The 25,609-nt window shown below is 33.8% G+C and overlaps 4 protein-coding genes and 2 pseudogenes across 6 annotated transcripts; 2 read left to right on the top strand and 4 right to left on the bottom strand.

The window, feature by feature from the left end:
• Positions 1-550: 550 nt before the first annotated feature.
• Positions 551-1,210, bottom strand: LOC104761836 (uncharacterized). The gene has a single exon (XM_010484972.3). The coding sequence runs from the start codon at positions 1,177-1,179 to the stop codon at positions 796-798; it is 384 nt and encodes a 127-aa protein (XP_010483274.1). The 5' UTR covers positions 1,180-1,210; the 3' UTR covers positions 551-795.
• A 10,069-nt stretch (positions 1,211-11,279) lies between these two features.
• On the top strand, positions 11,280-12,300 carry LOC104761837 (zinc finger protein 2 pseudogene; annotated as a pseudogene). Its single transcript, XR_015589500.1, has one exon. The product of XR_015589500.1 is annotated as a zinc finger protein 2 pseudogene (transcript).
• A 2,748-nt stretch (positions 12,301-15,048) lies between these two features.
• LOC147923061 (uncharacterized) lies at positions 15,049-18,558 on the top strand. Its single transcript, XM_087497893.1, has 3 exons — positions 15,049-15,778; positions 15,878-16,748; positions 17,004-18,558. Exons 1-3 carry the CDS (start codon positions 15,049-15,051, stop codon positions 18,556-18,558), a joined length of 3,156 nt encoding a protein of 1,051 aa, XP_087354019.1.
• A 253-nt stretch (positions 18,559-18,811) lies between these two features.
• LOC104763546 (putative xyloglucan endotransglucosylase/hydrolase protein 13) lies at positions 18,812-20,310 on the bottom strand. The gene is made up of 3 exons (XM_087497555.1): positions 19,891-20,310; positions 19,602-19,795; positions 18,812-19,379 (listed from the first exon to the last, which is right to left on the bottom strand). The coding sequence occupies exons 1-3, from the start codon at positions 20,161-20,163 to the stop codon at positions 18,989-18,991; spliced, it is 858 nt and encodes a 285-aa protein (XP_087353681.1). The 5' UTR covers positions 20,164-20,310; the 3' UTR covers positions 18,812-18,988.
• A 1,351-nt stretch (positions 20,311-21,661) lies between these two features.
• Positions 21,662-22,984, bottom strand: LOC104761838 (putative xyloglucan endotransglucosylase/hydrolase protein 13). The gene is made up of 3 exons (XM_010484974.2): positions 22,630-22,984; positions 22,346-22,539; positions 21,662-22,212 (listed from the first exon to the last, which is right to left on the bottom strand). Exons 1-3 carry the CDS (start codon positions 22,897-22,899, stop codon positions 21,822-21,824), a joined length of 855 nt encoding a protein of 284 aa, XP_010483276.1. The 5' UTR covers positions 22,900-22,984; the 3' UTR covers positions 21,662-21,821.
• A 654-nt stretch (positions 22,985-23,638) lies between these two features.
• Positions 23,639-25,177, bottom strand: LOC104761839 (putative xyloglucan endotransglucosylase/hydrolase protein 25; annotated as a pseudogene). Its single transcript, XR_015588104.1, has 3 exons — positions 24,858-25,177; positions 24,387-24,580; positions 23,639-24,178 (listed from the first exon to the last, which is right to left on the bottom strand). The product of XR_015588104.1 is annotated as a putative xyloglucan endotransglucosylase/hydrolase protein 25 (transcript).
• Between the last annotated feature and the right edge of the window lie 432 nt (positions 25,178-25,609).

Raw genomic sequence — 25,609 nt, forward strand, 5'->3', positions numbered from 1 at the left:
AAAAATTTCTAAAATACTATATAATGTGGTTATATAGTAGATGAGTTATAAAGAGAACATGCTGAAATTAATAAAATATTATTAAATTTGTGTTAACACGGGTTAAATCCTTAATTAATTATTTCTCAACACTACTATTTAGAATATTTGACATAAAATCAAGTTGATTTAACTAAGATTGTATAAAATAATTAAATCATTATGAAAAATGTGATTTAGTCACAGCGTATAATTATTGATTATGTATTTAGATCTCTTATTTTTTTGTTATAATAATTAAAAATCAAAATAGAATCTCAAACACTAAACAAAACAAACTAAATATAACAAACAAATGGTTATGATGTGTATTGTAGGTAAAAAATAATATAAATATTTAGCTATACAACAACTAGAAAATTTAGTTATTCCTCTATTTACAAAACATTCAATATTTAACATATAGATACAACATAAAATATAAATTATAATAGAAATTATATGTCTGCGGTGTACCGCGGATTCAAATCTAGTAATAACTGAAAACAAGACCATATACAGTAGTTCCATGGAACGCATCAAACAAAAGCTTTGAATACTCACCCAAACCGATGAAATGAAATTACATATTATCACATTTTCCTCTCATGAGATCATTATAAAATGTAAATGAACAAATGTGACACTAATAACAATGGGATAAGCCAACCACTACAAAAAGATATAGCAGGCCTCTCCCCCTCTGACCCAATGAAATTTATAGGATCTTATTTATTACAACAAATATGAACGAATGAATAAAAGTGAAAAGAAAATTTAAGGCGACCTGTAGTTGAAACTCTGATTATTACCCAAACAATATTTAAGTTCCAAAGAGATTTGTCTCTCAATCTTAAGCTGCTTGTAGAAATTAGCTATGAACATCTCAGCTTTGCTGTCTATGTCTTCGTCCGAGGATGGATCGTAACTCCCGGTTCTATACAACGCTCCTCTTGAAGAGCCCGGTTCACTCTCTGTATATGCCGCTGCTAAACCGGGTCTCTCGTTGAAACTTAACCGAAGAGACGAGGAAGAAGAGGAAGAGCCAAGCATCGGTACGAGACTCCATAGGCTGTTTATCTTGAAACTTAACACGAACTTTACTTTATTCACGGCTTGTCTCAACCGGTCTAGTAGCGAACTGTCTTTGCTCTTTGCCATGTCAGCAATACAATACGTCAATACCTTCTCTCTCTCTCTCTCTTTTTCTCTGCGTTAGAAATGGATCTTTTGTGTGTGTGTGCGGTTTTTGAACTATGTTGGAATTGAAAAAAGTAAGGGTCTTATATAGACACGGGTAATGTCGGCTGCAGCCTCTTGTTCTACGCAAATTTTCAAAGAAAACTGTATAACACATAGTTTTTTAATTATTATAATGTATAGATTTTTTTTTTTGTGCAAACAAGAACTTTCATTAGTTAAAGCCTCAAGAGAGGGAAATTCAGACAATCAAAGGTTAAAACATAACAAGAGGGATAGAGATAATGGTTACATGAGTTTTCCAAAGGGGTACAGTTTGAAAAATCTTTTGAGACCATTGTGGAGTCGACCATGAAGAATAACTTCGCGACTTCCTTGATCAGCTTGTGATCATAATCGCTATGCGCAAAATATGCAACCAAGCTTTTAGAAGGGTGCTCCATGAGGGAGACAAGGATTTGGGTGTCAGCCAATATGATAAGGATCATAACCAAGAAACCAAGGATCTTCAAACTTGTGGGCTCATAACTCTTGGCATTAGATGAAGCTAACTTCGGGAAACATAAGTAAGAGGTGCAAAACCGTAACATAGCAGGTGAGTCCTCCCTCCCATGAAGCCAATGGCCTTGGAGGTTAAGGAGATCCATACAAAGCTTGTAGTCGGTTGAACCTTGGGAGAGAGAAAGCAGCCCGAGCTTACATCCTTTTGGCAGTTGGTTAAAAAAGGTAGTGGGGGTTTCAATAAGAGTGTAGTTACATAGATAGATGCAACACTGTAACAGAGCAGGTGTGTCCTCCCTCGCATGAAGCCAATGGCAATGGAGCTTAAGGAATTCCACACAAAGCTTGTAGTCGGAGTTGCCAAGAAGCCGAAGAACAAACTCTAGGTTGAATTGATGATAGATGGGATTGGGGATTTCAAGGGTAAGGTTCCTGAAGAGGATGCTATCCTTAGGTAATTCTAAAAGCCAGGTTCTCATAAGCAGTTTGTACCAACAAAGGAACATTGTTTGACTAGGTTCTAATCGACGTCTTCTATCAGCTAGTTCCAGAAGTCGAGACAATGGTTCGCTAGGATGGGACATAAGAAAATTCAGACCAAACCTGGAATCCTTGAGCGTATTACGTGTGGGATACCTTAAGGAGATGGGCCACCATGGAGAGGAAATTGGGCCTAGGCCCATATGGCATAAATGAGGGTCCAAACGAGGGACATCCCGAACAATTAGGTTAACGCCACCACTTCTCCTCTTTGGCTTTGTCGGAGCAGTCGTTTGTCGGATTCTCTTTGGCTTCGTCGGAGCCATTATACGCTGGATTTTCCCCGGTTGGAGACAACTCAAGAACTTCTTGAAAGATCTGGAGAGATTCGCTTGGGGCTTAGATGAAACGTTTTGCAACGCCGGCGTCGAGATCCGGTGGTGGGGTCCTTCAGATGCGGTCGGGAGCTTACCAGTTTCATGAGATTTGGGTGTACCGCAAAAGTCACTCCCAGGTTCGCTAGATGAGGTTCCGCTGGTAAAGGAAAGCTCCTTAGGGTTCATATGGGACAGGGGAAACAGAGGCAGTGATGGGAATAGCCGGCTGCGAATTCCGGCGAGCTTCTCAGAGCACATCCAAGGGTTTCTACCGTCGGTTAAAGGTACAGGGAAATAAGTTTGGAAAGATTGAGTAGACAGCCAAAACGAAAAAGAAAAATAGATCGAAGTATAGCAATAGCAGACAGAGGATTTAAATCCCCAACGCCGACAAGCAGAGACTTTATCGGCGCCAGAGGAGAGGATCAGATAAAGCGTCTCGATATTCGGGTCAGAGAGAATTCTTTTTTACGCCGGTATTATTATAATGTATAGATATACATAGGAATAGGAAAGTGATTGGAAGTTTACGTACCAATATTGAGGCGTATCAATATGGTATAGCGAGTGAGTTTTTAAAATTTCGTTTTATATTTTTTTCTCTGAATTTTCTAAAAGAGAAGTGGTGTGCAAGTAGATGCACAAGATCGTATATTCGAGTATATTATAAGTATGTTCTAGTGGTTACCAGTTACATTAATTTACAAATCATATATACTTATGTTTTAAGGGTCCCTGCATGGGAAATCGAACTCGAGCTAGATTTGAGAATGACACCAAATGACCAAACCAATTAAATTGTGTGTTTCTTTACAGTTTCAACCTTCAGAAATTAGACGCCTCTAAAATTTATTTACATGTGAATTTTATATTTGAACACATGTTATTTAATTAAATTGAAAATAACTTATACAGAAAGGCTGAAAGGGGAAATAAGAACTAAGAAAAGAATGGGTCAGTCAACGTTGCGGGCGAAGACTTGCTTATATGTTTTCTTAATCGCGTTGTTAGTTTTATCGGATATCTTGTAAGACACGAATGATAACAACGACTGTTTCTTTTAATTTTTTTTGGTCAACCTGTTGATCTCTTATGTGTTATTTATTAACAAATTAACTTGGATTTATCAAATATAATCAATATTGATAAACCGTTTCTAACTTGTTAAGAACGAAAGTTATATATGGAAAAAGCAATAAAATTTGTAAGCTTCATTATATCTTCAAAAATGTTTGTTGTTCATATACTGTAAGTTTATTGTGTAATTTCATTAATTTTAGTTTAAAATTTATTGTAACTAATCGTATATACTAATTATATTAGTTTGATTTTTTTTTTTTTTGAACAAAATTATATTAGTTTGATAAGAATGAATATTGATCAAACAAAGAATAAAACAGAAACTCAAATTTTAAGTGAAGACAAAGAGATGGTGAGCCGTTACTTTAAAGCCCATCCCCATTAAGAAAGCCTGTTCTTAAAAGTCGCCACAAGAAATCCGAAGTCTTACAAAATCGAAATGTCTTCTATTCTTAATTTATCTTCTCAGCTAAAATGCTTTAATATGTAAAGTTTATGGATAATCTAAATTTTTACACACCTTGAAAAAAATTTAGAAGCAAATAACAGTCAACTAGAGATAACTGTTTTGGTTTGTCTGATACGCATTTATATACTCCATATAGTATATATTATTATCTACAAATTACGGAATCATCACATACAGTATATTATTATTGTTAACGACTGATCCAAAATTAAACAGATTAAGATTCTAAGTTTATAACATACCGTAACAAAATTAATAATTAAAAAAAAAACAGTTAAGCGTGGAATAAATGACAAGACATCAGTTTTATGTTCACGCTTGCAACTTCCAATTGTCAACTTTGCTTCACTCTTTTGTCTGCCACCTTTTTTTTTTTAAATCCGAAACTTCTTTTTCTTTTGGTACAGCAATTTTAATTAAAATGCATAATTACAACAATTCATATCCATTTTGATTTTATTCTCCTTTTTTTTTTGTCATCTTCTTTTATAGCCTCTTAATTTCATTGATAACTCCAGCTAATAATTGTTTTGTTCAGTTAAACTTGTTGCACCAAAACACAAAAATTATTTAGTCAAACTAATTAATAATTTTATCATATACAGGAAAAGTATACCATTCCTATTTGTGTATTTAACGTGCTATGAATTTCTTGGTCACTTGGTTTCTCTGATACTTTACTTTCCAACCAATGTAGATTAAGTAAATTTCTAAATCTGTATTACTATATACATTACATGGAGTGGCTAATGGCTATAGCTAATACAAATGAATGATTTTCTAAAACCTAATTGCAGTTCAAATTATTGCGGAATGGAGACGTTAGGAAACGTAGCCAAAAGGTCCGAAAGCATTATGATATGAATCATATGATATATAGCATTGATTCAGAGCCAAACATTTCATATCACTAATCTGTCGCTATTTTCGATTGTTTAAGGATGCGTTTAACTCTTCGTGGATAGAAATACAAGCTTTCGATATATATGGGACAAGACGCTAAAAGAAAGTGACGTGTGGAGTTTCGGATAAGAACACACAGTAAAATGATGAATTGAGATTGCATTATGCATAGTATCCTCCTCTCCTTTGAAGACATTCACATGAATTTTGTTTTTTATAGATTCATGGCCACTAAAAGTAAAGTTTATAACGATTGAAGCTTGTACAGTGACTTGCACCATACGATACAGTTTGTTTTTCTTGAGTGTTGCTTTAGGTTGGTCCATTGCAAATTTCTTCGACTATCTCGATTAAATTTCTTGGTTGAGACTGGGTCATAATGGACCTACCATTATCGATACAGGAAATGTTAAATTGGCATATATAATCACAGATTATTTTTGTCTCCCTTCTTTAACTACTTTCGTTTTAACTACCAAAACTTTTTTTTCGGTTTTTTTTTTTGACAGCATACCAAAAAATTGTAATTGTCTTAAAGTGATGATTACCAATCAAAACCTAAACATGCTTCAACATGCATGTAATAGACCATTTTAAGAGGTATTGGCAAACATTATACTTTTCATTGTCCTATAATTTATATCATCTTAAGAACGTAGATACTGTAGACTAGTTTTTCCCCTAGATATATGCATGCATCTTATACTTTTATTTGGTAGAATGTTCAATAAAATTTTCACAGCACAACTGTAGTGTAATTCAGATCACTCGATCACCATGTATATATTCTATTCACATTCTGAAAATATTAAAACTATATCGCTAAAATGAACAAAAGTGTTAATTTAAAATTTGTTATTCATTTCTACTATAGATTTAATTTACTATTTCAAGTCATCCTAACATATATTACTATAGGAGATACATTAACAAACACAAACCATGTGTATGAATTGAATATGAGGTAACAAATGTTGGATTTGAGATTAAACTAAGATATTCTAATTAGAAGTGGACAAAGAAAAACATGTTCGAAACCATTCCGTCTAAGTTCTTTCAATGGATATATATATACATACTACTAGTAATCATAAATATAAAAATCACAGACCAAATATTTGTTACAATTTACAAAGTACAAAGACTATATGCTTTGACTGATCATTATATGTATATTATATCGAATTAGTTTACTCTCTTTTTTTCCCCTAAATCTTAGTTTCGAATCTGTATAGAACTAATCAAGAAAATTAACATGAACATAACAAATCATGTGAAACAAATCTTGTTGTGTTGTGTCTGTAATAAAGAGACAAAATGCTCAGCGCAAACCTAGCCGACTGTTTAGATTATAATCCCACAATCATGGTCTAATCTTGTTCTAATCATTCCCTTTTATTATTTTAAAAATTTTAAAAGTATATTACGAATTTATTAGTTTTATATTTGATCAGATCTCATCTAATCCTCTCATACACCTTTTTTTCTATATATATGTAAGTGGACATAATGGGAGCGTAATGTCGACGATTTTTCCTATTGGTTGACGTCGTACGCCGAATTTACAGAAGCCAATCAATTTGATGAATTTGTTTTTTTTTATATAAATAATCAGCAAAACTTATACTACTTATTAATAATTATTTTCCCATCGCTTTATATATAATTCAGTCCCATTCATTTCCCATGTGCCATCCTGAGTTGCTACGTTGTTAGAATTATTTAATTAAAACACAAATTTATTTAACAAACAGTATACTACATCGTTCCAACCTATTGTATCGCGACCTGCTATAAATGTAAGAGCTTTATAATTTTTTAGATAACGAGGCATTTGTCTATTTTGATTTTTGACAGTGTTTAATTTACATGGGAATTTAAGTTAACAACAACACTTGATGGCAACTAAGAAATACAACTATGTTTTTGTTAACCAAGAAATAATTATTTTTCAAGAATATCACGAAAAAAAAAATTATCAAAGATGTGGCTCGTCTACCTGAATATTCATTCTTAACAAAACTTAATTTACAAAAAGGTGTCAAAGTTAATGTAGAAAACTAGATTTTAACCCGCGGTAAACCGCATGTATATACCTTTTTTTATTTATATTTGATGTTTATTTTTTTATTATTATTATATATATTATGTTGTATTTGTTTGTTAAATATTGGATGTTTTGTGAATAGAAGAATAACTAAAATTTTCAGCCGTTTTTGCGGCTAAATTTTTATATTAATTTTTTAACCTGCAATACATTTCATGACCATTTGTTTATTATATTTAGTTTGTTTTGTTTAATGTTAGAGATTATATTTTGATTTTTTAGTTATTATAACAAAAAATAAGTGATCTAAATTCATAATAACTAATATATACGCTGTGATTAAGTCATATTTTTCCTAATGATTTAATTATTTTATACAATCTTAGTTAAATCAACTTGATTTTATATGTCAAATATTCTAATATTAGTAGTGGAAAATAATAAAATGAGGATTTAACCCTTGTTAGCACCAATTTACTGATATTTTATTAATTTCAATATGTCCTCTTTATAATCCATCTACTATATAACCATCTTATATAATATTTTAATTTTTTTTTTTTTTTTTTTATATTCATAATGCTTTAAAATTTTATTAAGTTTATATATATTAATTATATATATTTAAATAAATGTGAATCGAAGTTCTTCTTACGTTAAGAATCATAGCTCATCGGCTTTGGAAAACAAATTGGGAATCAAATTGTTGTTTTCTTTGTTTGCAAATGATTCAAAGATAGAATATCTTCAAAACCCAATAGAAGGTGTATTTAAATATATCATAGTTTCTATTTCCATATTGATTGCTGTAATTTTTTTTAGTTGGAATTGAATGTAAAATATTTAGGAAACAAAATCTGGAGTAATGTTAGTTTTGGAAATATTTAGGGATTAACTTTATAATTAAGTTTTTAAATAAGTATAAATAAAAGAGTAAAACCCAAAATATACTTCAAAATTATATATATAGATATGAAGGTACATATGATATTTATATAAACGTTTTTTTTGGGATAAATATGTATGTGTGGACATTGTTATTTTTTTTTTTTTTAAGGAAGGGTGAGAGACTAATCTCTATAAAACATTGTTGTCCAAACAAAAATGTCGTAATGGACACATCTATCCTATTATTTATACGTCTACAGTCTACTACGTACGTACGTTTGTCCAGTTACTTCCTTAGCAATATAATAACATAGAGATATTAGATATATTTGTAAAAAGTGTATACATAATTAATAAAAGTATAAAACTATATATTTGTAGACTAATCGTCACATGAAGTGTTAATGTCGTCCCATCGTAGGACAAATAGATTTGAGGTGGACAGCAACATAGTCCAACCTTCTTTTTAAAATTTCTTTTGGTCGCCTCATCTTTCACGTCTCCTCATAATCAAATCATATAATTGCATTCAGGTTTTATAACAGCAAAAATATAATATATATATATATATATATTACATATGTATAATGTACGTACATATCGCCCGTCGCCGTGTATTTCAAGACTTTTTTTGTTTTATTTTTCGATTCACTTCATCGAAAAAGGTATCATTTGCATTTACAATAAGATGAATGAGAGCAAAGAGCTAATTTTAAAACAGATAGGATCTACTAGATAATCGAAACTTGTGTGAACCAAGTTATTTTATAAAAACAAAAAAGAGTGGGAACAATGTGTGACTAGAACTAATTGAACATGATCAAGTACTGTGAAAGCTGAGATGCGATAGCACCTCTGCGAATAAGAATCCCTAGCTAGTCTTTTGTGTCCCACAAGTTTTATCTTGATTCTGACTTAAACAAATTCTTAACTGAGCCGGGTTTAAGGTATATATATAGCTTGGATTTCTTTCATTTCACAAACAATTAACATGGCCACAGATTATTTTTTTTTTCTTTTCACATTTCAAGTTTTAATTCATAATATAATTTGTCATTAGTTGATTGGTACAAACAAACTAAGTACATGGACTATTTTGTACCACAATAAATAGGAATTTGTGAAAAGATATTGTTGGGATACAAACAATATCCTGAAGATTAGAAAATAAGTTTCTAATATATAATCCAAAACCAACTCCAATTAGTATGAAGCCTTTTTGGAAGGAGCCCAATAAGAAATATGTGCGCCTTTGACATCTAAGTCCAGAGCGGACAATATCATATTAATATTAATAGAAGAGTTGGCTTAGGGTTAAAAAACCAAGAGACACTATAACAGCAAATTGTTGCGACATTCGGAAGAATGGTTTTTTAATACCAACGAAACCTACTTTAAAATAGTATAAACTTTAAACAAAAGAAAAGGGGTAAATTCCACCAAATAAAATATTTTTAAAAATTCGTAAAATGATTAAAAATTTGGATTTCTAACAATATTTTAAACCGTATTAAGGTTTTCTAATAAAGTCTTCAGCTGAATTTAATTAGCTTTGAATTTAACAGTAAAATACAAAACTGACCAAAAATAAATTGAGAAAAAAGTGAGTAAAATTAAACTGAATTTTGTACGTAAAGTATAAGACGGTTTTGTTTCCGTTAATCTTCAGATTTATTAGAAATAGATCAATAATTTGTAAAAAAAAACTCTAAAATCTATTTTGATTCGATTTGTTTATTTTCTCGAACACATATATAAATTCAGTTTAACCAAACTAAAATTTAATTTAATTACTTTTTATATCTCTTTTTGTTTGGTCTATAACTCATTTTGTGTCTCTTATTTACGAAATATATTATCAAAACTCTCCGAGTTTATCATTTTGTATGAGTCGCATGCATTTGATACTTAAAACTAATTATAACATTAAACGTAATGCGTTTTGTCCAAAAAAAAATAACGTAATGCGTATGTTTAAAAACAAGTAATTGATAAATAAATTTTCACTTGGCTGGTTAGCAAAGTACCATAAAAGTTAAAATCGAACGGACACAAAATAAATTATTAATTAAAGAAAGCGAAACAAGCTTGAGAGATTAGTACAAAAACGTAACCTCTCTCAATCTTTAAACGACAAAAGTCTTAATGAAACATATGTACATATGACATCGATGTGTCTTCATTGATCGAAAGTAATTAAAATTAAATGAATTTATATATGAATCAATTCAAACTGAAATGACTTCTACGATTATAAACTCACGAAAGGCAAAACGTGATATATCCAAAGTGGGTTCACTGTGGCGCAGTCCACATCTTATCTGGTACGAACTCCTCGTGAACCCTTGGATGGAGAGGTGGATCTTACGGTGGGCGATGATTTCAATTAATTGGGGGTTAACATCATCTTACATGTTTAAGCTGAGTCAAAAAGCTCTATCTCGTTAAGTGTTCATTGCCATTACTGGAAACTTGATAGGAGAGCTTTGATCTTAAGTCTTTCATTTTTCATAAATTATTAATTTTAACCTAACAGCTGTTTTGATTGAAACTCTTCTACAATTTTTGTGTTAGACAATTATGCCCTCTCTACCCTTGATTGAATTTTGGGATAAATTTTATGATTTTGTTTATCATTAATAACTTAAGTACTAGTGCTCATAGTTTAGAGAATAAATAAATCCAAGTAGTGTATATATTTATGAGCTACATAACTATTTGAAAACTTTAGACATATATTGAGAGTTTTTTCAACCATGTATCATAATTTTTTTTTTATTAATATGCATTATGCAAGTTTAAATTCGGATGATAACACAACAATTGACACTAGCCACAAACCACAAAGTTATATATCCTAGTTTTATTTAAAACTTATAAAGTACAATATAATAATGATGTCGAAAAAGGTACAATATAATTAGTTTGTTTGAATTTTACTTTACTATAATCAACTGAAGATAAAACTATTTTATTACATGTATAATTGATAAGTCGTAACATGACATAATCTTAAACGATTGCTCACAAAAAGTCATAGATAAACGCCTTTTTTTTTTTTTTTTCTGTGATGGTCTTAATTATCTCATATTATTTTTTTGGTATGAATTTAAATTGTAAGACATTTCTATGTCTTGGTTATGCTTAGAAAATTTTGGTATGAGAGGAAAATTCAAAAAAGAATAGCACATCTCGAAAACACTATACAATCAAAGTAACTTAAGCGAAGTCTAAGGTATAACTTGGTTCCAATTAGAAAAAAGGCATATATTAACTACAATGCTCAAATTAAAACTGATATCTTATGTTGCCGGTCTTAACAACTACCACATGGGACATCATTCTTAAGGTGTTGAATACTCTAAAACGATACCATTAGATATAATAAAATAAAGTATCGAGCAATATATAAATCTCGGAGGAAAATAATATTAGATGGACCGACAAAGGGTTCAAACTGTGCCATTAATGGAGGCGACAACACTTGGATTCCCACTGATTCTTTCAGCTTCCATGTCTCATCTCTCTATTCTCTCTCTTTCTCCATACTTTACAGTCGAAGTTGCACCCAGCATGAGTTTTGAGCAAACCTACGCACCTTTACACCTTAAATATAATGCCCCTCAAGCCCAAACCCTTACAAACATCTCTCATCTCTCTAACTTCTATTCTCTCTCTCTCTCTCTCTAAATCTCTCTCTCGCTCTCTAAACAAAAAGGTATGGACTTTCAGCCAAATACATCTCTACATCTAAGTCTACCAAGTTACAAGAATCACCAACTAAACCTAGAACTTGTTCTCGAGCCTTCTTCTATGTCTTCTTCTTCTTCTTCTTCCACGAACTCATCATCATGTTTGGAGCAGCCTAGGGTATTCTCTTGTAACTATTGTCAGAGAAAGTTTTATAGCTCTCAAGCTCTTGGTGGTCATCAAAACGCTCATAAGCTTGAGAGAACCTTAGCCAAGAAGAGTCGAGAACTCTTTAGATCCTCAACCACTGTTGATTCCGATCAGCCTTACCCATTCTCCGGCCGGTTTGAGCTCTATGGCCGTGGCTACGAAGGATTCGTTGAAAGCGGCAGCTCGAGGGATTTCTCCGCCCGCCGTGTGCCGGAGAATGGTCTTGATCAGGAGCAGGAGATGAGTCACCTTGACTTGTCGTTAAGGCTTTAAAATAAAAATAATATTTTGTTAGTCATATTATTATATCAATTGTCAAACTTTATGTTAATTGTTTTTCGATGAGTCTAATACATATTATTAATTTCCTCTTATCTTAAAGTTCACGGTGTAACTATAGTCCTAAATTCAAATCAAAGTCTGATTTTGGAGGATCATATCGTACCTACATATTTTTGGAATTTATTAAAATAAGTAAAAAAATGAAGGATATGTATTTCTCTATATATATAAACTGGTTATTTTAATTATGCATAGTATAAGCATACGATACATTATAAAATGAATGAATGTCGCTTGTATACAATACATTATTGATCAATATATCAATGTGCCCCGACAAGGAGACATGTGCTGCGAGACTATACTTAGTTAAGTAATACTATAACATTTATCCACATATGACCAATAAATACATATACTGTATGTACGTATATATCCGTATATCCCACTAACATTTGTATATTCCTCTTGAGCTCATTACGTTATTTTGGTCAAAGATTTTATTTTCTTCAAATACTAGCTACTAGTATATATATCCTATAATGGTATGGATACCCGATGAGGATTTCATTTATATTTTGATCTTCTCTCTATATAAATTTACTAGATGAGTATTTTCACCATTTTCGGATTTTTTATCATGTTGATTGATCTTTTTTTTTGTTCTTCATGCTGAAAATGGTTAAAAAAATTATTAAAAACAAAATTACTAAAGGGTTCGTCCAAACAAACGGTTCGTCGATATACATATAGACCAAGTTCATGTATCTTAAAACAAAATGATTCCCCAGATTTCATTAAATTTCGGTATTCCAAGAATTTTTGAACAACCTTTGTTTATATATATCTTTGCTTATTCTGTATTCATAACTTTGTTACAATTGTCTTCATTATTTATCTGGGGATCGATTCAGAACACCTCACCATGAATTATTGTACCCGTTCCAAAAGTAAATTAATTAGGAGAGGACTTATTCACGAAAAAAGGTCGTTATTTGTTGAATTGTAAAAGTTTTCAGCCTCCTAATGAGGCAATCTAAATTTGTAAAGTCATTTACTTGTACTTGGTACTTTATTATTGCTCATGCATTTGCTTCTCATTTTTTAAGCATATGACAGCCGGCAACACCATGCATAGTTTACAGTGCCATATTGAAATTGAAAAAAATTGTTTTTATCCGGAAGAGGTAAGAAACTACAGTAGAACCTCTATAAATTAATAAGTTCGGGATCATGAAATTTTATTAATTTATAGAGGTTTTAGTTTATCGATAAATTAATAATTATTAATTTATCGATAAATTAATAAAATATTAATTTATGAAGATGATTTTTATCAGAAATTTAGAGTTTAGAAGAAATTACTGCTACTATTTTTAAGGTGATGATGAAGTTGAAGAAGATATGACGATACCTTTAGAACCAATTACACATAAAGGAAGCAATTATCGCGTCAAGAACTCTCTACAATTTTTGGATGCGATTTGAGAAGATAACACCAGAAGTTTTTGATGCAGTCAGAAAGATTAAAGATGTTCTCCAACAAGAATACAAATTCAAGAACAAACAAACAACAATATATTCATATTTCACTAAATATTCTTAGATATATATATATATATACTAGTTTATTTGATTATTAATTTATGATATTGATGGGACCATATTTTTACATGGGATTTTTAAAAAAATTATTAATTTATTATTTTATCGAATAATGTCCAAAATTACACTAGTCTCAACTTGAAACCAAAAAAAAATTATTATTTTATAGAGGTTATTAATTTACCGAGTATTAATTTATAGAGGTTCTACTGTACTTCAGAAAAAAACATTGCAAGGTAATAAACTAATAATTATTTGCCTTAGTATGTAACTATGTATATATATGGATACCTAATTTATTTTTGATTTCGTAAACCAGTATTTAATGTGAGTAAATAACTAAATCAATTTATAGAAAATGAAATAGCGAAGGTAACTAGTGGCGTGGCGTGTATGAGATGCGAGGATGAACGAAAATTGAAAATATGACTTTTAAGATCCAATAATTCAGTGTACGAATTGAGCAAGTCACGATGATCACTTCCTCGAGATTATGTCTCCCTTATTCATAACCCCTAAAAGTAATTTAAATTTGATTATTTGAACACAAGAAAAAGTTCACAAAGATAACAAAAAAGCTAATGGTATATACTGTTTTCTATGTTTTCAATTAATCCAAGTTTAAATTTTTTTTTATGCATATTAAAAAAAATAACTGAAATAGATTACATATACTTTATCTTTTATAATTACAATTTTCTATATTTTTAAAACTTAAATCAATAATATTTTTAAGTCCGAAATAGGTTTAGTCGTTTAGACCAGTTTATTGTTAAAATACTAATCATCTCTTCCACGTCGAAATCGGTACATGGAATCTTGATAACTTTTGTGGACATATATGATTGAAGAGATGTGTTAGAGATGAGTGTTATCGCCAAAACACAAATGCAAACTTCTAAACTTTATTAGTTACCAATCTTGTCCATCATTTACATACAATAGACCAACAAGTTTTCCAACGGAACCTCTTTGTTATTATCTTATTTTAAACGATCTCTGTTTTATTGTTCTTCTTCTATAAATACCGACTAAGAGTTTTAGACGTAATGATCTAACAGGTGGGTCCAAACGGTGTCGTATCAATCAAAGTCTTTAAAAAAAAATGTCATTATGTGTTTTCAACTTGTATTGTAAAGGCAATAGAGCTTAATTAGAACATCAGTTCAACTAATCTTACAACAATGATTCTGTTCTGTTTTATGATCAATCAGACGTCAGAAGCTCTAGATTTTATGTAAGCGAGTTTAAAAATGATTATGAAGAAGGCGAGAGGCGTTATCTTGTGAAGTGAAAACATGAGTGAGTTAATTCCGGCAACAACCTCAACCGCACCAAACACACCGCAGGAAACTGGTTCCTCGTCCATCAAGTGTCTGATGCTTACCTTAACCAACTACACGGTCTGGTCCATGCGTATGAATTTGACGCTTAAGGTCCACAAAGTATGGGAGTCGATTGAACCTGGAACAAGCGACGAAGAGAAGAATAATATGGCGAAAACCTTGTTGTTCCAATCTATACCTGAAGCATTGATCCTACAAGTTGGAAACCTTGAAACCTCAAAAGCTGTTTGGGATGCCATAAAAACAAGACATATGGGAGCTAGATTGCAGACTTTGATGGCTGAATTCGACAGGTTGAAGATGAAAGAGTCTGACAAGATTGATGATTTTGCTGGTAGACTCTCTGAATTGTCTACAAAACCGGCAGCTTTGGGAGAAACTATAGAAGAACCGAAGATTGTGAAGAAATTTCTTAAAAGTCTACCAAGGAAAAGATACATACACATCGTGGCTTCTCTTGAACAAGTTCTTGATTTGAACAAAATGACCTTTGAAGATATTGTGGGAAGGTTGAAAACTTATGAAGAAATAATCTCTGAAGAAGAGGATAATCAAGACGATCAAGGAAAGCTCATGTACGCTACTGCAGAATCACAATCATATCAGGCTCCTTATATTGCTGGAAGAGGAAGAGGTCAAGGTGGAAGATTCTATGGACGAGGAAGAGGACGCGGACGATACGGTTATCCTCCAAACAACGGCTACCAACAAGAGCGAGATACATCTAAAGTAGTCTGCTGCAGATGTGATAAGACATGACATTATGCGTCGGATTGCCCAGATAGACTTCTCAAGCTTCAAGAGACACTCGAGAATGAACAGAATAAGACACAAGAAGCTGATGCATTGATGATGCACGAGGTGGTGTACCTCAATGAAAGGAATGTGAAACCTAATGAATTTGAAACAAAAACAGATGGTGATAATGTGTGGTATTTAGACAATGGTGCTAGCAACCATATGAGTGGAAATCGGTCATACTTCTCAAGGATTGACGAGACGGTCACGGGAAATGTCCGATTTGGAGATGACTCACGCATTGACATAAAAGGAAAGGGATATATTCTTTTTGTAACTAAGAATGGAGAAAGGAAGGTGCTAGCCGATGTATACTTTATACCGGACTTGAGGAGCAACATAATTAGTCTTGGACAAGACACAGAGGGTGGTTGCGATGTCAGAATAAAAGGAGACTTCCTAACTCTACATGACCGTGATGGTAAGCTTTTGGTAAAGGCAAATAGGTCTCGAAATCGTTTATACAAGGTGACTATGGAAACAGAGCATACAAAATGGTGTTTACAACATCAGACAGTGAGTGATTCAGCTAAGTGGCACGCAAGATTAGAAAACATCGGGCTAAAGAGCATGAAGACAATGGTAAAGAAAGAATTGGTCACAGGGATGCCGAGTATTGAGATTGAAAAGGAGATGTGTGCTTCATGCTTGCTTGGAAAACAAATAAGAAAAGTTTTTCCTCAAGCAACATCATATCGAGCTACACACACGCTTGAGCTCATACATGGAGACCTTTGCGGACCAATCACTCCTGCTACAGCGGGACGGAAAAATTACATCTTTGTACTCATTGACGATTGTTCCCGCTACATGTGGTCGATCCTCTTGAAAGAAAAAAGTGAAGCACTCGACAAGTTCAAGATTTTTAAATCGATGGTCGAGCAAGAAACAGTGACTTCCATTAAAATTTTCGAACCGATCGGGGTGGTGAGTTTGTTTCACAGGAATTTCAGATTTTTTGTGATAATAACGGTATCAAGAGACATCTGACGACACCATACTCTCCTCAACAAAATGGTATAGTTGAGCGACGAAACATGACGTTAATGGATATGACAAGGAGTATTTTAAAACACATGACTTTTCTGAATTACTTGTGGGGATTTCAGTGAGGCAAAAGGAGAAAAACATTGGATTGAGGCTTGTGAAGAAGAAATAGGATCCATAACAAAGAATAATACTTGGGTTTTGATGGAGCGTCCAGTTGGAGTTAAACCTATCGGACTAAAGTGGGTATTTATAATCAAACGTAACTCTGATGGTAGCATAAACAAGTTTAAGGCAAGACTTGTGGCAAAGGGATATGTGCAGAAACACGACATATACTACGATGAAGTATTTGGCCCAGTTGCACGCATTGAAACAATCCGTTTTATTCTTGCATTAGCGGCTTCAAACGGCTGGGAAGTGCATCATCTCGATGTGAAAACAGCTTTCCTTAATGGAGAACTAAAAGAGGTAGTCTATGTGAATCAACCTGAAGGTTTTGAGGTCCAGGGTTATGAAGATAAGGTGTATAGGCTCAACAAGGCACTCTACGGGTTACGTCAAGCACCAAGAGCGTGGAATAATAATCTTAATCAAATTCTTAAAGAGTTGAACTTCACTGAGTGCTTCAAGGAACCCTCACTATATCGGAAGCAAGAGGAGGAGGATCTTATCGTCGTGGCAGTGTATGTGGATGATCTGCTTGTAAGTGGTTCTAACCTAAACATGATACTTGACTTTAAAAGGGATATGGCGTCAAGATTTGAGATGGGCGATTTAGGAAAACTGACCTACTACCTTGGGATTGAAGTTCTGCAACACGCAAATGGCATCACCTTGAGCCAAGAGAGATATGCGAATAAGATCTTAGTTGAAGCTGGAATGGAACAATGTAACTCTGTTCACATACCCATGGACGCTGGCTTGAAGCTGTCTAAAGCACAACAGGAGCGAAATATTGACGAGAAGGAGTATAGACGAAGCATTGGTTGTCTTCGATACTTACTCCACACTCGATTTGATCTCTCTTATTATGTTGGGGTGTTAAGTAGATATATGCATGAGCCAAAAGAATCCCATGGAGCAGCCTTGAAACAGGTTATCAGATATTTAAGAGGCACCACTTCTCTTGGTCTTATGTATAATCGTGAAGGGAAAAACAGCTTGATCGAATATAGTGATAGCAGCCACAACTCAGATGAAGATGATGGTAGAAGTACAACATGTCACATTTTTTATCTAGGTGCTAGTCCGATTACTTGGTGTACACAGAAGCAATCTACGGTTGCTATGTCGTCATGCGAGGCTGAGTATATGGCTGGTACTGAAGCGGCGAAGCATGCAATTTGGCTTCAAGACTTGCTTAGCGAAGTGATTGGTTCTGCTAGTGAGAAAATTACAATTCTACTGGATAATAAATCGGCGATAGAGCTTACAAGAAATCCGGTGTTTCATGGTAAAACCAAGCATATACATAGGAGATACCATTTCATAAGAGAATGTGTTGAGAATGGTCTAATAGAAGTGGAGCATGTTCCTGGAACAGACCAAAAGGCGGATATATTAACTAAGACACTTGGGAGAATAAAGTTCAAGGAGATGAGAGAGTTCATTGGAGTTCAAGACTTGAAGAAGAGTGATTTCAAGCTTAAGGAGGAGAATGTTGGATTAAGCTAGAAATAGCTTAAGGCCCAAGAAAAGTATATTTAGGAGGATAAGCTAAATATACATATTTGTGTTTTAGGAGTAATCTAAATAAGTTATTTTTCCTATTCTAGATTAGGAAATTGGTGATGAGAGTTTTATATTTAATAAGAGAGTTGTAAAACCTAAGAAATTTGAGAACTTTAAGTTTTTGAGTTATTTTTCCTAAAGTAATAAAAGAGAGTTATTCATGTTCTTGATTCAAAGTTCTTAGTTCTATAAGAAATTAACAAAGAAAGTCAAATTGTGACAATGACAAGACAAATTATTCAATTACCCACAGAGGGAAATAAATCGTAGAAACTCAAAAGAAACAACAGAATCAAACCAACAAATCAAGAGATTAAAAAATGAAAGAAAGAAAGAAACCGAATCAAGTGCTTGAATTTTCTTGGTAACATGATCAGTCAAGGTTGCACTCCGTAGGCAGACCTTGAGGGAACCTTTTGTAATCAGTACAATAGTTATAGATCATATAATCATCTTGCACCCACTTCATCTGTTCGAGCTGGTTTGTGTTAAGGGTAGTCCACATCCACGAGTTGCTATTCGCATTACATGTTACCCAACTCAACAACGAGGTCCGGCTACAACAGTCCACATCGTTGAAGCTTCTGTAGTGAGCGCTGAATGGAGCGTTGGTCCAATCGGTCTTGACTCGTCCTCCTTGTGTGGCCCAATCATCAGCTTCCCATAGACTCGAGTATATCTTCATCGGCTGACTCTTCGGGTAAGCCACACCATTAGCCTCGTTGTTCTTGAACACTCGGATTGGGATTCCATCCACTAGAAAGCTTTTGAGTCCCAAGAAAAACAAAAAAAATGAATTCAGAACAGTGATATTGGCAACTCAAAACGGTTATAAATATGGAACTAATAACCTCAAAACGGTTGATGTCTAAATATAATTGATAATTCTAAAGACTTCTGTTAATCATCAACGAGACAGTTCTCAACGTCCATTTAACGCCTAATAAGATTTGGAACATTGAGTTGAAGTGGTTGATATTGCTTACATGATGTTGAGAGGGTTCCAGAGGACGGTGTAAGTGTGGAAATCCGCAGTGGGATCGAACCAGAGATAGAACTGCATTTCACGGTTACCTTTGCCTCCTGTGAACACATTTGTATGAAGAACGTAAGGTTGTCCGGTAACGTTACCCAAGAACTCGAAATCAATCTCATCCCACGTATCGCCTTTTGAAGAAAGCTGTGAAAAACATTCCAAATATATTAGTTTAAAAATCAAACAAAACAATGCCACAAAGTTTAAAAGAAACGAAGACAAATGAGGTTTTCACATACGTAGTAAGCAGTGACGGTTCCGGCTGAGTTTCCTGCGACAAGTTTCATCTTCATGTCGATCTTTCCGAACAAGTACTCCTTCTTTGATTGAAAACCTGAACCTGATACCTTGTCGAGAGTGCAAGTCAAGAGCTGTCCACTCTCAAATATATTGGCACGACCATTTCCCCAAGTGATATCGAAATTGTCGTAGAAACTTCCGGTGGTTACACCGATCAAGACGAGAAGAGACGACAACAACAACAAAGACTGTTTGGTCGCAAAAGCCACCATTTTTAGTGTGTTTTATTTTTGCTCGGTTGTGGTTGCTTGATTGTTTTATGATGGTTTGTCGGAGAAGCGTGTTTGTTTATATAGAGAGATAAATTTCTAAAGGTGAATGCATTAGAGGGTTCGTGGAGTCCCATTATAGACGTGGGTAGTCTTACACAAGCGATGTTACTATTATTTATAAATGAATTATGCCAGCTTATTTATCTATCTCAATAATTTAAATTGTAAAATGTAGCTAATGTTTTTAATTTTTTTTTCTTTAAACCCTTTAAGCAATTTTTTTTTTTGGTCATGCATTTGGCTCACATTCATAAGTTCGTTTCATGTGACAATTTTTCTAACAACAAAAATTGGTTTTGAAGTTTAGTTAATTGCATAGTACTCAAAACAAAACAGAACAAAACGATAAAAGCTTAAATTTTTTTTGTTTTTGGTAAAATGGACCGACATGTTTTTGAAATCTATGAGCAAACATGTCAGCCATACATGTAAGAATTATCACGCGGATAATAATTAAGGCAACTACGTGAATTAATATTCTTCGAAACTCTTCCATCAAAAAAAAAACAGAATATTCATTTCATCAGGTGGACTGGTGGATAAATCTCAGTCAATTATAGTCAAAACACTCAAAAGTCAAAAGTTAATTTATGGACTAAAATCAAACATTAACGGCCATATATCTAAATTGTCTATGATTTCTTATATGTTGGTTGAAACCAGATTTAGCTCAGAGTTAGCATTCATACATTTCTTCAGCTTGAAATTTAGGTCTAAACATATCTCAGACTCAGAGATACCTTTCCTTGTTCTTCTGAACTTCGCCCATTCCCAGGCATCCATTCACATTTTTTTTTTGTCAACAACATCCATTCATATTTATCTCTACCTTTTCTGTCTCCGTGCGTTCATTATTTTGAATCCATCCATACACATCTTAATGGTATCTGTCACCTTCTTCAAGGCTTTCCTCCAGAGAGCTTTCGTCAGCGGTTACTTTGGTCTCAGTGTTTGGATCCATACATGACGCAGAGATCGGGTCTCATGAATGAGTTAAGATTTGCAAGTTAGTTTGGGCACGTCTGTCTCAAATTATTTGAACTGTTGTACAATATTTTAGAAAAACATTACGGCTCTAAATCTTAACATGATACATTGAACTTTATTTTTTTATGACATTTTCTAATTAGTAGAAAACTAAAAAGTATTAGAAGAAAAAAAATTTCATATAATGTATCCGGTTCGATTAGACACCCGGTTGATTCCAAACACAACTTTTTTTTTCTTTTTGGTAAGGGAATCCAAACACAACTGGCCACACCTTTTTCTGAGAAACCAATAAATAAATCATTTTATTGACTCTAGCAACACTGTTTCCGGAACAGAGAACTCTGTTTTTTTTTGTTCCTTGATATGACCAAAAATCTCTGTTTCTTTCCTCTGTTCTCATGTTGGTTTAAATTGGTTCAAGTCACATTTTATTACAACTGTTTAGATATGAAGCAAGCGTAACCAAATTATAAATATTACAAAACAAGTAATCGATTACCCCTAATATGGGAAATAAATCTTACAAAATTAAAAGAATAACTGAATCAAATCAAGAACTACGAGGTAAAAAAAGGTACATATAAGCTTGAATTTTCTCGGTAACATGATCAGTCAAGGTTGCACTCCGTAGGCAGACCTTGAGGGAACCTCTTGTAATCAGTACAATAGTTATAGATCATATAATCATCTTGCACCCACTTCATCTGTCCGTACTGATTTGAGTTAAGAGTAGTCCACATCCACGAGTTGCTATTCGCGTTACACGTCACCCAGCTCAACAACGAGGTCCGGCTACAGCAGTCCATATCGTTGAAACTTCTGTAGTGAGCGCTGAATGGAGCGTTGGTCCAATCGGTCTTGACTAGTCCTCCTTGTGTGGCCCAATCATCAGCTTCCCAAAGACTCGAATATATCTTCATCGGCTGGCTCTTAGGGTAGGCTACGCCATTAGCCTCATTGTTCTTGAACACTCGAATTGGGATACCATCCACTAGAAAGCTTTTGAGATTCCAAAGAAAAAACAAAACATAAATTCAAGAACAGTGATATTGATGGAACCAACTAATCAAGAAACTAAGATATGTTAATATAAGAATTAGAGCATTGAGTTGAAGCGGTTGATATTGCTTACATGATGTTGAGAGGGTTCCAAAGGACAGTGTAGGTGTGGAAATCTGCAGTGGGATCGAACCAGAGATAGAACTGCATTTCACGGTTACCTTTGCCTCCGGTGAACACATTTGTATGAAGAACGTAAGGCTGTCCGGTAACATTACCCAAGAACTCGAAATCGATCTCATCCCATTTCTCGCCTTTAGACGAAAGCTGTGAAAACATTCTTAATATCAGATTCATGCAAATGATCAATGCCGCAAAAAATTTAATGTAATGAAGATAGATGAAGTTTTTACATACGTAGTAAGCAGTGACGGTTCCGGCTGAGTTTCCGGCGACAAGTTTCATCTTCATATCGATCTTTCCGAATAAATACTCCTTCTTTGATTGAAAACCTGAACCGGAGATCTTGTCGAGAGTGCAAGTCAAGAGCTGTCCGCTCTCAAATATATTGGCACGACCATTTCCCCACGTGACAACGAAATTGTCGTAAAAACTTCCGGCTGATAGGCCGATCAAGAGCAGAATAGACAACAACAACAGAGACTGTTTCGTAGCAAAACCCGCCATTTTTTATATAAAAAAATGAGGTTATATATTTTGCTCTGTTGGTGTTTTTCAAAAGTAATTGGTTTCGGATGGTTTGAATATGATCAGAGATTGATGTTTGATATATAGAGAGATTTTTAGAGAATAAGTGCATTAGAGAGGTTCGTGGAGTTCCATTACCTACGTGGTGGTAGTTTACACTAAACCATATTTATTATTGAGAATTTTGTATACATGAATTATGCCAGCTAACGTACGTAGTCGCCCAACGTTCATATAAATAAACGCGTATCTTTTATTTATATCATTTAGACAAAATTTACAAGCTCTCATTATATAAATTTTTAGGTTCTTGACCAATTAATTGGTTAGCAAACAAGTAAGATTACCAAAAAAAAAGTAATAAGAAGTCGGAATATGTGTTTTGATTTTAGTATAATGGACCAACAGGTTTCTGAATATAGGACGAACATGTCAACCACATATGTAAGAACTGTCACGTATATTCTTTGCATAATAATAAAACAAAAAAACAGAATATTCATTTCATTTTGAGGTAAGATAAATCTCAGTCAGTCATATGGCAAAAGAAAAGCAAATCTCAGTCAATCATAGTCCACTCATGGTGCCTACAAATGTTACACTATAAAACCGACACATTATCAATGGCTATGTAAATAAACATGCGCTTGGGACTGTTGAACACAATTCGCCTATTTAACCATAATCTAACAAAAACAAACAAAGCCATAATCTAACATTTATCCAACATAACTCACGCCCATTTTATTATGAGAATATCACACAGAAACAGGGGAAATTGCTTAATACATAACCTAAATACACATAAAATTACTTGCATATATACTTTGGACGAACCTATATACTACTAGCGTCGGAGCAAACATTATTTCACGAAGCCTAGTGTCTACATTCCTTTGGAGCTCCTTGAGGAAACCTTTTGGTGTCCGTACAATAGTTATAGACCATGTACTTCCTCTGCACCACTTTCATCTTATCTTCCGCTGTTAGATCAAGCCTTTGAGAGAACCATCTCGTTGAACCGGCAGGACAAGATGATTTTCCGCCTGAAGAAACGCATGCGTCCGCTCTAAAGTTTCTGTATGAAGCGGTGAATGGTGCTTTGGACCAGTCGGTCTTAACAAGACCTCCTCTTGTGGCCCACTGGTCCGCGTTCCATAGACTCGAGTATAACCTCATCGGCTGCAGTTTTGGATATGGAACACCTATATGTTGTAGATTCTTGAATTTTCTTACCGGAATATCATCAACCATGAAACTTCATCAAAACATTTAAATGATAAATTAGGTATTAGTAAACTTCAAATTTGACGTCCAATGTGAAACTATTTATATTCTGCGGATCAGCCACAAGTATTATCAAAAGACGTGTTTTGGACCTATAAAAATCATGTCTGCCGAAAGCTTGGAACTTATAGTTTGAAAAAACATTGAAAACAATTTAAATTTCTGTTACATATACTTACACTATATGATGAGGGTTCCACAAAACAGAGTAAGTGTGGAAATCAGCCGTTGGATCGAACCATAGATGGAATTGTTGTTCTCTATCACCTTTTCCTTGAGTATACACATTCGTATGCATGGTGTACGGATCACCAGTTAGATTACCAAGAAACTCGAAATCGATTTCGTCCCACGTATCACCTTTTGACTTCAACTGCATGAAAAAATAAACAATTAAAATCTTTTATAATATCCAAAGTATAAAAAGACTGTTATTATATGAACTTTGACATGGTATGTTGGGAACTACTGACACATTCAAAAATATTTTCTCAAACTCTGATGACAAATTTTCTTAAGGATTTAGAAGGCCTCAATTCATGGAAATATTCAATAATTTATCATTTAAGAAATAAATTTTAGATTGGAGCTTTCCCACACGTGCTAGAAATGGCCTATGTACATATGTTATGATGTTAAGTAACACTAACGTAGTATGCGGTGACAGTTCCGGCGGAGTTTCCTGGGACGAGTTTGAGCTGCATATCGATTTTCCCGAACAAATACTCTTTCTTGGTTTGAAAACCAGAGAGGCTCTGTCGAGGGAGAGAGTGAGAAGCCCTCCGTTGTTAAGGACCTTGCCACGACCATCACCCCAAGTGATGTCAAACTCTGTGTCGAAAGTTCCGGCGAAAACCGGAGAGAAGAGTGTCGTGGTCGTGACGGTGAGTGTGAAGAGTAGAGATAAGATCAAAGTGGAACGATCCATGTTTATGTGTCAAGAAGATGGAGAATTGAACTCATTCATTGGGACCTTATGTGTTGGGGGGGTTTTATACAAGGGAGGCTAGTCTTAGTTTATTTGGAGTTTAGTTCGCCGTTTGTGACTCTTGTGTAGTTTAAGCTGTGAACAGCTGGTTCTTGTTGTGAAGTATAAAACAAGCATGTGCATAATTTTGCCTCATGCTACGTGTGTGCTTGTTCTTTGTTTTGGTTTAAGTCTGCCTGATCCGGTTCGATTGATGCCCAGTTTGGTTTAGGGATTCTGGTTTTTACCATGTTAAACTGGTCCTGCTTAAGTGTGGACGTATATAGTACTTGGTGCCTTGGTGGAGCTAATTTAGTTTGAAAATTTATAATCTACAAACTAGAATCAAAATCTGGTACGGTAGTTCCGCCAAATTCTATTTTAACTAATACAGCTGGTTTTGTATTGTGTATACAAATTGATAGTGCTTTTTGA

The sequence above is a fragment of the Camelina sativa genome, chromosome 18, assembly GCF_030686135.1.
Source record: "Camelina sativa cultivar CO46 ecotype springtype chromosome 18, ASM3068613v1".
Taxonomy (NCBI): domain Eukaryota; kingdom Viridiplantae; phylum Streptophyta; class Magnoliopsida; order Brassicales; family Brassicaceae; genus Camelina; species Camelina sativa.